The sequence below is a fragment of the Populus nigra genome, chromosome 3 (genome assembly GCF_951802175.1).
Source record: "Populus nigra chromosome 3, ddPopNigr1.1, whole genome shotgun sequence".
NCBI classification, from domain to species: domain Eukaryota; kingdom Viridiplantae; phylum Streptophyta; class Magnoliopsida; order Malpighiales; family Salicaceae; genus Populus; species Populus nigra.
Genome location: NC_084854.1, coordinates 2592032 through 2603263, shown reverse-complemented (window position 1 = coordinate 2603263; position 11232 = coordinate 2592032). Strand labels below are relative to the sequence as shown.

At 33.8% G+C, this 11232-nt stretch overlaps 1 protein-coding gene across 3 annotated transcripts; it reads left to right on the top strand.

The window, feature by feature from the left end:
* Positions 1-5278: 5278 nt before the first annotated feature.
* On the top strand, positions 5279-10483 carry LOC133689876 (protein TIFY 8). 3 transcript variants are annotated; one of them, XM_062109964.1, is made up of 6 exons: positions 5280-6053; positions 6975-7162; positions 7271-7716; positions 7833-7920; positions 9864-10059; positions 10157-10483. In XM_062109964.1, exons 1-6 carry the CDS (start codon positions 5768-5770, stop codon positions 10234-10236), a joined length of 1284 nt encoding a protein of 427 aa, XP_061965948.1. In that variant the 5' UTR covers positions 5280-5767; the 3' UTR covers positions 10237-10483. The 3 variants fall into 3 exon arrangements, with proteins under 3 accessions (XP_061965949.1, XP_061965948.1, XP_061965947.1); XM_062109963.1 differs by having other exon boundaries at positions 5282-6053; positions 10154-10483; XM_062109965.1 differs by lacking the exon at positions 10157-10483 and having other exon boundaries at positions 5279-6053; positions 9690-10006.
* The last annotated feature ends 749 nt before the right edge of the window (positions 10484-11232 follow it).

Genomic DNA, 11232 nt, shown 5'->3' with positions numbered 1-11232 from the left:
CGATAAAGAAAAGGTTCTCATTTATTTTCTACACAGATTAAATAAATTTTAAACAAATATAAATCGAATTGACATAATTATCAATCGAAATAAAAACTATAAATCTATTTTGATGGTTTGAGAAAATTAAAAAAAAAATTATATTTTATAAATTACAAGACTAACCTAACTCTCGATAAGTTAACTCAGAATCTAACTCAAGTTAAGTCAAACTTAGTTGAGAAATAAAAACTGTAAATCTATTTTGGTGGTTTGAGAAAATTAAAATTTTTTTTATAATTTATAAAATATAAGACCGACTTAGCTCTTGATGAGTTAATTCAGAATCTAACTCAAATTAAGTCAAACTCGGTGTCCTGGTAAATCAATTCATGATCTAATCAACCCAATTAAAATATGAGTGAGCCCAACTTGACTTTTTATTTTTTTTAAAAAATAGTATCATTTTAATTTTTCTTTTAAAAAATAAAATTATATCATTTTAAATTGACTCTTATCAATTTAGTATAATACATGACTTGAATCTTGGGTCAGGGTCAGATATAGACGGGCCAAGTCTTATAGCTATAGTAAGAGTTTGGTTGCAATTGCAAACGGAAGACAGAACCATAACTAAAGTTCTGAGGTTTTTAGAGCTCGTTTGGTATTGTAGTAACTGTTATTTTTCAAAGTATTTTTTACTTGATAATGCATTAAAATTATATATTTTTTTTATCTTTTAAATTTTATTTTTTTATATTAATCTAAAAATAATAATTTAAAATGTAAAAAAGATTAAAAAATTTTAAAATACTTTTAATTCAAAAAACAAAGCGTGTCTTACACGGTGGGCAACTGGGACAGGGAAAGGGATGGCAAGAGTTGTGATTGGATAAAGATTATTAATGGGAATGGTGGCAGCAGTCAACAAATTCGCTCGAAGAGAATCAATGCCTCCAATTTTATCCCTCTCTTCTCCTCTTCTCCCGTAGTGGCCATTACTCTCCCACCACAACCTCACCCAAGCTTTATTATTGCCCACAAATCCTCTTCCCACCTATGACGCCATTCTTCCTTCTTTAATTCTATGGTCTTCTGTTATTCTCGATATTAAATTCATCTCTTAATTCTTGACATTCTAACTTACAAAAGGTTCTAAATTGGTGGATGCAAATAATTTTCACGCATTGTAAACATTAAGGTTCTAAATTTATAGGAAAAATACACCCATCATCGTGTAAAAATCTTTTAATATGGTAATATAGGTTTTTGAACCCATGTATATATATTTTTTGTTATAAAAAATGTTTTTATAAAAGTAAAAAGAAATATGCAAATCATTGAATTGATTGGGTTCAATAATCTCAATTAATTTAATAATATGATGAAAAAAACATTGATAATGAACAAAATATATAAGTGATAATAGTTAATTATAAAAAATGAGATATTAATACCATACCCAATAAGAAAATAAAAAATAAAAAAAAACAAACATATTTTTACTACTTTTTTTGTTAACATGCTCAATTTATCCACAAAAACTAATTATAAATACCAATTTCATAATAAATACGAGGAGGCTTGATCTTGTAGCACCCACACCACATAACTATAGGTTGATGGATCATTGCTTTTTTAAGTCACAAACACCAGCCCTCTGTATTTTAACTAACATGTTAACTTGCCTTTGACTTCTCAAAAACCCCTTCATGTATTTTATGTCGGGAATAAGATTTAAGGTATATAACTCTATGATGAAGTTCTAGAAAAGATGTGGTTTTGAGGGATGATGACCATTGTTTTTTAAATTATTTTTTATTATAAAATGTTTTAAAATATTTGTTTAATTTTAGAAGCCGTTTTTAAAATAATTAACATATTAAAACAATTTAAAAATATAAAAAAAATTCAAATTTCATTGAACTTTCATTTAGAATGCAATACCAAACACTTCAATGGATTTGCTCGGTATGTTTTTTTTATTGTTGTTGTTGTAACCTGCAAAACAAAGTCCCCTATGTCTTCTTCATGTATATGAAAATACCTCACCATGACTTGCTCGTGAAGACGAAAGGGAATAGCTTGTTATCGTAGGGTGGCCCGGCCAGGGTAGCTCGCTCGCCGCTGTGATTGTAACTGTCAGTTTTAGCTTTACAAAAACCAGCGCTTCGATTGGTCGTGATATATATCAACCAGAAAGCAAGGATCAGGTGAGAGTATTTTGTGAATGATTGGATGACAAACTACGTGTTGTTTTGTGTGCCGAGAATTGCAAAGAAGAAGAGGAAGAAGAAGAAGAGAGAAGATTTACAAGAAAGCATGGAAAAATTGGCAATGCATGGATTGCGTTTTCAACCATGCATCGATCTAGGCTGGGTTTCCAGTCTTTCGAGCCTCGCCTAAATGACTGGAAAAACCTTTCATTTTCATTTTTTATGTAATATTACTCTATAAATAAAGTTAATCGTATGTAACTATGCATTTTTTAAAAAATAAAAATAAATTGAACAAGTTTTTCGCTCGCGACTAGAAGAAACCTAGGGGCAAAGTTTCAGTAAGCATATATATACCACCGAGTGATTCATTACTATTTTTTTCTTAGAGGTTGGTCCTGAGAACAATCGTGTCTGAGACAACACTCCATCTTCCAGGCATTGCTCAACTTACACAAGCATATCAGTCATAATATGTGTAGATGTAACATTCACAACAAATATAATGATTTTTTTAAAAAAAATGTATTACATGCAGTAAGATAAAAGTTTTGGAAGAATAATATCATTTAAAAACGATTTTATGAAATAGTACACTTTCATCTTGTTGCGTTTTTGAAACTCAAAATTTATTAAATGCTGCTATTTTTAAACGTGATAAGATAATTTTTGTGCTTCTCAAGTATGACATATTATGAAATTTAAATATATCCAGATCAAAGAATACACAGATGCAACAACTCTCTCCCTCTCTTTTCAAACTGATGCCCTCGACCCTTATCTCTCTAAAAAAACCCACCAAACACTTGTTTTTCTTTTTTGTCCAATAACTTGTTTTTATTTAATAACAATTATGGTCATGAAAGCATCTTCATGTGGAAGGGGGTTACACTTCAGCTCCTACTAGGATGCAGACATTACAAAGTTATTTTGCAATTTTATGCATTTATATTGTCTAATTATAACTTTTAAAAATGAAATTAAACTGACATAATTTTAATGTTATGCGGTGTGCTGGTAAAGTATTTGATAATAATTTAGCATATATGTTGATATTTTATCGAAACGAGTTAGATAGTCAACATGTTATCCATATATTTTTTGAATCATTTGTTAAAAAAAAAAACTTAACTTCACCGAATTATTATTGTTTAATATTTAAGAAACTTGTATTCCACAAGTCATGTGAACGCCTTATTTGGATGAAAAATTGATAGTTGTTTCGGCTATATATTTGCACTAGTGAGATGAACATATAGACATCAATGGTCCCATTAATATTTTTTTGAGATGGTTGAGCTACATTATCCAGATTGAATAATACGATGATTTAATTACAAACAATGTATCCCAGTCGACATCAATATGAGTGATGCTTTGCACATCATAAATCATTAATCAGGTTTCTACAACTGAATACATGTAATATAAGCAACATATCCAGCGGATTCAAAATATCATAATCAAATCTTTTATATAATGAATATATGTTAAACTTTGAGTTTTATTTATTGATCTTTTAATTTGACATTAATATTTTATTAATATTCAGTTGACTTCATGCTATCAAAGGGTCGAGAAGCCGCATATATGCTTCATAATATCAATGAAGAAAACAAATGATACACCTATATGTCTCGGTGATTCATTTTTTGCTGCACTGGACTTGAAACCTTTGGAGAAAGGTTAACCATTAATGATGCCATGACAGAGAACAAGGCCACTTAGACAGGGGCAAGAGCTGGATCCAGTCATGTTGTTGATGAGGCCAAATCATCTAGCAAACGATGTAGACGTAGATAAATAGATGGGTTATGTTGATATATTTTGGGATTTTAATTACTAGAATGTTGTATTATTTAAGGTTTTGAGGTTCACTTTGCATGTATATATGTTTTTTTATTTGCAATCCTAGGGTTACTTTGTGATTATGAAGTGTGAGAATTTATTGAGTTTAGTTATTATGGTTTTTTGTAGATTTTTTTTAAGTGAGATAAAATTTTTTATATAATTTTTATACAAAAAAAACTTTGCTAAAATTTTGTTAAAATTGAAAAATTTTTAATTCTCTAAAATCATTAACTAAATTAAATTTCAGATTAACAACCTAATAATAAATTTCATAATAAATTTATTTTTTGTTAGATTTAGATATTGAGGATATTTGTTACTAGGAGGGGCAGTAGCCTTACTGTTAATCCTTTAGCTCAACCAGTCGGCCGATTGAACTAGTTATATGAACCAATTGACCGGTTCACATAAAAACCATAATTTTATGATTTTTTTTCTTTCAAATATGCTTTATGAATCGAAATATATATCTTTGTCCAACTTGTAGACTAAAAAACCAAGTCCAATATACATCTTTCCAATGTCAACCGATTTTTTGATTTAACTAACCATTATGAACTGGTTGACCAGTTTGTCATTCTTAATAGTATTGGAATTGAATTGATGTCGCAATTGTAAACCATAACATCAATTAAAATTTTATCATAGTTGTGACTACAATATTTAATTGATGTCATAGTTTAGAACCACAACATTCAAAAACATGTTATTTTACCAAAACTTTTTGTAATTTTTATAGTTATAATTTTTTTAAAATAATTTCTAGCTTCTTCTTAACCAAGACCAAGAAAGAATTTACCAGTATCCGCCCAAAACCACACAATTATTTTTATTAACCAAATAGAATTGAGCCCCTGTCTGATAATGCGTCCAAAACATAAGTTTGCTCAAATTAATTTTTTTATATTTATATATTATTTTAATAACATGATATCAAAAATAATTTTTTAAAAAATAAAAAATATTATTTTAATAAATTTATAAAAAAAACACTGTTATTATACTGAGAAAAAAAACCCCAGAATCTATGATTGCGGTAAAACGCAAATCCAGCCAAGGAAACAAACATACCGTCTCTTTATATCAAGATAAAAAAGCAGTCTTTACATGAATGATTAGAACTCCCCGGTTGGGTTTTGCAGTTTTTCCCATGATGAGAACACGGTGATTAGACATAAAACAAATGCACGTGGGACGTGAAGGTGAAACCGTAATAAAATCACCACCGTGCCTCAAAAAGCAATGGATAGAGAGGAACAGTAATCACAGATCAGAGGGATCCCTGCCAAAAAACACAAAACCCTAGAACACAAGGTCCAATAGCAGCAAGGAACACGGCAAAACCCTCTCTTTCCTTTGCAAGAACAACGACAATCAAGCACACTCTCACACAACCTTTATACCTTTTTTTAAAACAAAAACAACAAGCCTACACATATTCAGACACAGAGACAGTTAGTGCAGGGAGAAGAAAAAATAATAATTAATCAATTAAAAAATAAAAAAATTGAACAAGATCCTCCTTTCCCAGAGAAAGACAGAACCTTTTGCTTTTTAATGCTCTGCCCCTCTTAAAAGTTCAGTCTTTGAGGCCCCTTCTCTCTTTCTCTCTCCCTCTCTTTACTTTCTTGAAAATCGTTCTCTCTTTCGTTTTTACTCCCTCTCCCTCTAAAGCTGAAGAGAGAAGAAGCCATGAAGGAGAAGCTTGATATGAAGAGGAAATGGCAGTAGTATTGACAATGGCACAACAAAGCAAGAACAACAATGCCAACAGTAGCCATAATAATAGTGTTTATGTAAACAACAGTACTGCAACAAGCCAACAGCAACAAAAACAAGATTTGAAGGCAATGTTTCATGATTTCTTGGGCATGAAAGGAACTACAGATTCACCAGTTGTTTTAGCTCCAAAAAATAAAGATGGGTCTCCTTCTGCTTCTGCTTCATTTGGAGCTTCTTCTGGTGGTGGCCGTGGACCTCTCTCTTCTACCTCTGATCTAGCTTCTGGTCAGTACTTGCTCTACAACTTGAAAGCTTCTGTCTTTTTTCTTGAGCCTTATAGGTTAATGGGTCCTTTTGATTTTTTGTTTTCCCTTTATTGACGTTGAAGCTCTTCAAGAATTTCTTTTTCTTTCTCTATTTAGTTGGTGGGTTCTTTTATCTAATTATGTTTTTTTTATGTTTAGTTAATTTTCCCTCTCATCTCGTTATTATCAAGTGAAATGGAGTTCCTTCTTTTTTCCTCCATGATCTAGCGGGGCGTGTGTGTGTGAGAGAGAGAGAGAGAGAAAGGTTTGATGGTCCGTCTTGATTTTTCATGTGATGTAGAGAACACTATCTATTTTCAGGTAGAGAGATGGATCATTCTTTTGTTGATTAGTTTTAGTGAGGTTGTTAGCTTCGGCAGGATTTCACTTCGTCTTCTTTCTTTTATTTTATTACTAAACTTGATCTTTCAGTAGGGAAAGTTTAATTTGCAACTTCTTGCCACTTTTTTAGTGTTTCCTTGATTTGTATACTAAAACATCTTCATCTAATGGATTTTTCCAAATGTGGTGTTTTGTGGTTTTCTTTACTCGAATGTTGTTTCCTAAAGAAGTAGGAACAAAATTGAAAGTGTTCATGTATATACTCCTTTCCTTTCAAAGATTCCACATTGCAAGTTGAAAGGACTGAATTAAGCACGTCATTTGCAATTTAGGCCAATATGCATTTTGGTCGAGGAAGAGGGCTTTTGTAATTGTAGCTTACACATGTTACTTTTCCTTTTGTGGAGATTTTTCATCAACAACCTAGATAAAAAGGACATTGCTAAGGTTGAACTTTAGTTGTTGAAATTGCTTTATATTTATTATTGCTTGTGTTTTCTGGTTTCATGATCCTACCAATCATTTTCAAAGTTTGATACTTTATCATTGATATTAATAGAAAGGCAGGCTGGAAATCATCTTGAGGGGATTCCATTTTATGGTCCAAGGAGTGATATTTCTGGTCCTGAGATAAGCAACAGATTAGCAGGAAGTAAGCGGAGCAATTCAGATTCTGCCTTTACAGGATCAAGGGATGGGATTCCACAAATGGCTCATGATTCCATCGAGAGCCTGCATTTGATGAAGGTAGCTTTGAGATTTAATCTTGTGGTTTGTCTTCCATTTTAATGAACGAGAAGAACTTCCCATGTCGTTTGTTTTTGTTAACATTTAATTTTTCATGTTGAGATTCAGATGCTAAAAAATGGAGGTGGCAGAGAACGGCCTAGAAGGTCCAACGATGACGAGGTTTTCTATGGTATGCAGCCAATGAGGCCGAGTTCTGCATCTCTCATACTGCAACCTTCTGCTGGCAGTAGACTTGATGCCAACGTTTCCAAACAAGATCGATCCATTCCCATGGGGATAGGTGCATATCCTCCGCGTGGTGGTCAATTTGTTCCTTTTACGCATCAAGTTCCCACAAACAGATTCAGAGACACAAATGCTGGTCCTTCAATTGTCTCACAATCTGCTGCCGATGAAGGATCCAGAACTGGAATCAAAGGCCCTGGAATTCTGAGTTCTATAAATGCTGGCAGCGGTATCTCTGAGAAAAATTCATCCAGAGGGCTGCCTAGTGGTGGCAAACCCAAGACTGGGATTCATATTTCAGAGCCAGAATCTTCAAATCCTTTAAGGTGAATTATATAATATAGTACATTATCTTCGCTTGTCAATATTAATTGTTTAATTGATGCTAATTATCGCCCATTAAAAAGAACTTGATACCATATCTCTTTGGTTCCTATGGCAGTCGGCAGGGTTTAGCATCTGCCAGCCGCCAGATGACTATATTTTATGGTGGTCAAGCTCATGTTTTTGATGATGTCCACCCAAACAAGGTTTGCTTTCCATTTGTTTGCTAATAAAGGATAACCTTTTTAATCTCATTGGTTTATACAGTTTCTTGGATGGAAAGCTTATTTTACATGCTCATGTGCAACCTGCATCAGTTTATGCTAGTGAATCACCTCGAGAAAAATGCATATGTTTGATAGCATCTTGGTTGAGTCGTATAAAAATTGCAGTTGCGGCCTTCTGTCATTGAGAATGTGAACCTATGCCCAGGGAAGCAGTTGCAGTTGTGTTATTAGTTCTGGTCTGCAAATATGTTCATAAATATTGTGCTCTCTTATTTGGAAAATGGTTCTCTGTTGTCTGAACTGTGCATGTGAAATGAACGAATTGTGTTTGATCTTACAGTTGGAAACGTGTCATATTAATATGGAAGGGATGGATTTCTTAGAATTTCTTTGTTCACTTTGTGGAATATGATTCCAGATGGCCAGATACACCTCACGGCTCAAGTTAAGAGTTGACTTGGTTGAATACATGTTGAAAGTAGCAGAATTCTCTTTTGAATTAATTTATCATATACAATGGCAAGAAAACGAAACAGAGCTACAAACTGACGCCTAGTTCACTAGACTGCAGTTACTCAAGTGAGAAAGTCCGATGATGGTTTCTTTTTAGAGTGGTAGGATTACTTTTTATACATTACCTGGCAGTATTTTCCCTTAGTGAACAGAGAGTGACATGAGTATCTATGTTTCAAGTAGTTCCTTTTCCTTTAAAGTGAGCACATATCCATGTTTTAAGTTGTGATCTCTCTTAACCTTCCCAACCTTTTTTTTTCAGTCGTGTCTTTTGAATTCTGTTCATCTTAAGTTGCTTATTGTGTGTTAATACAGTTGGTGTGTTTATTCCTTGGTGAAGCTTAAGAGAGGATTGATATCACGTTATTCTCTTTCCTTCCTCTCTAAACTTTGTGGTTCCATTTTTGTCACCTTTTATATGCTCAGTACAGCACTCCACTATCATTATTTCTGTCAATCACAGCAATTTTCAAACTGGGTAAAACTGTATGGAAAGGCTACTTTTTACTGGTTGCTTGGGCTTGCTAATGTGCCTTCCTCATTCTTTAGTGGATGTCCATCATATAGCATTTTTTCCGTAAATCTGTTGCCTGTTTTCTACCATAAAGTGTGCTTAATGTTTTCACTTTTTTATCCCCATCATGATAGCAGTGAAGTGATTCATAGTGGTCTCCAAGAACGTTGTGCTTTTGATTTATCTAGGCTTTCAATACGGAAGCTTCAATTTTTGTAGTTCTGCTCAAGAAGTTAAGATAGCCATATTGGGTCATAATTGTCCTGACCATTTTTCTATAAAATGCATCGTTTCTTTCTTAAACTGGTGAAATATCTTCATTACAAGTTTGAATATTAAAAGCTGCCCATCATTATGTACATAACTTCCTATTCCTTTCATGATGATGGGCGCTTTTCCTTTCTGCTAAATCTTTATGTGGCCCCTGTAGGAACTGTTTCTATTATTCATTTTTACAATTTCTAATACTTTAATATGCTTATGAATGACAATATTTATGTTACTTTTGTTCACTTTTTAAAATTTAAATCCTGGCATGAAGATGCTGGGTAGCAATCTTGTGCCAAAGACCAGCTTTAATGTTCCGATAAAGGCACCAATTGCGTATTTGTCAGCCTAGGCCTCAGAGAAGATTAATAAAATTGGTTTTCTGTAGATTTCTGAGGTAAATCACATAATACTTTCCGCTATTCATTTCTTCCTCTTACCCCTGCATGCGAAGGCCTCGGAGACTCATAGTCAAAGCTGCAAAAAGTAACAGGGATCCTTGGGGGATTTATGCTATTTTTTTCCTGTGGTGTTCGACTCGGTTATTTACATGTGGCACAAGTATTTTTCTCACAGTGCATAGCCAAATTGGTGCCTTGACCATTATGTGCTGTCTGATCTATTTCAGGCAGATGTTATAATGGCCCTGGCAGGTTCAAACGGAGGATCATGGTCAACAACCTACTCCCCAAAACCTACTGCAAGTCCAGGTAGTGAAAGTTACATGACCAGCGGCGGGGAATATGAACTCCGTGGGAGGCTATCCGTCACCGGCAATGCTACCCGGGGAGTTGGCTCCAGTGATCGAATCTCTACACCAACAGGTGAATATTCATATTTATCATCCACAATGTCCTTTGCTCTTTAAAGCTAGGAAATGACTTGCTTAAATTGCTCTTTTCGTTTGCTAATCTGCAGGAGGTCATCATGGCAGCATTGTAATAGCTAAAGAGACGAGAAACGCAGTTCAGGCAGGCGAACCCAGTAATGAGGAGAAATGAGAGGTCTAAACTCTAAAGTTGAGAACTTGAAACAGCCCTAACATTATTTTAGATAACAGCTCTTTAGGAAGAATGAGCTCTTTTCTCTGGTGTTGCTTAAGCTCTTCATTCTTGTCCTTTTTTCTTGCTTCTTTTTTGGAAAAGAGCAAGGGGGAGGGGAGCTCTTGTGTATAGAGGACTTGTATCATAATCATAATCAGATGCCACCATGACCAAGCTTTTGATATAAATCTATGTTGTTTATCAATTTCTCAACTTGAAAAAGGCCCTACCCCCTTTGCTTAAAACTAGTAGGCATTTATTTGCAAGCACAATTCCACAACCTTTTTCTCATAAACAGCAATTTCAGGCATGCTTGGGTGGCAGCAGCACCGCACCCTCCGATCAATCACCAAACCCTTGCTTAGGTGAAAGAGAGAGTTCTGTGCTGAGTGCGGCTCATCAATAGCCCATCCTGTGCATATTTTTGTCGGAGACTTTTCTCTATGGGCTCTTGACGAGCCTGGCTCACGCAAGTTTTGCTGGGATAAAAAAAGAGACCTAGATAGAGCTGAGCAAATGGTTTGACCGGTTCGGTTTTGATTTATTTAGTTCGAGTGTTTTCAAAAACCGAACAGAATTTGTTATGAGTCGAGTCATGTAAACCAGAATCTTTCAGTATGGTTTTCCAGTTTTTAAATGAAAATTCCTAATTTAGAAGTTTTTGATTTTTTATAAGAATCATTAAAATGAAAAAAAGGAAACCGGTTTTTCTGTTTGTTCGGTTCTCAAAGAGAATCTTTAAAAATGATTTACCTGATTGAAGAGGCTGAATATCAAACAAACCAAACCGAAAGAACCAGATCATAGCAACTCGATTCCTTTTCTTGGGTTGAACCAAACAATGCACGACCATATACTGGTTTCTTGTAGACCCACAATCACAATTGCATTATTCAATGGGAATTGGGAATCATATATTTTCCTCTTTTTTATCATTATTTTATGCTTTCTTTT

What these genes read in the sequence shown, in the direction of transcription:
- LOC133689876 (XM_062109963.1), top strand. Translation starts at nt 5,768, where the DNA reads ATGGCAGTAGTATTGACAATGGCACAACAAAGCAAGAACAACAATGCC. An exon ending in TACCTCTGATCTAGCTTCTG is followed by an intron (nt 6,054 to 6,974) that starts GTCAGTACTTGC and finishes TGATATTAATAG; the next exon opens with AAAGGCAGGCTGGAAATCAT. An exon ending in AGAGCCTGCATTTGATGAAG is followed by an intron (nt 7,163 to 7,270) that starts GTAGCTTTGAGA and finishes GTTGAGATTCAG; the next exon opens with ATGCTAAAAAATGGAGGTGG.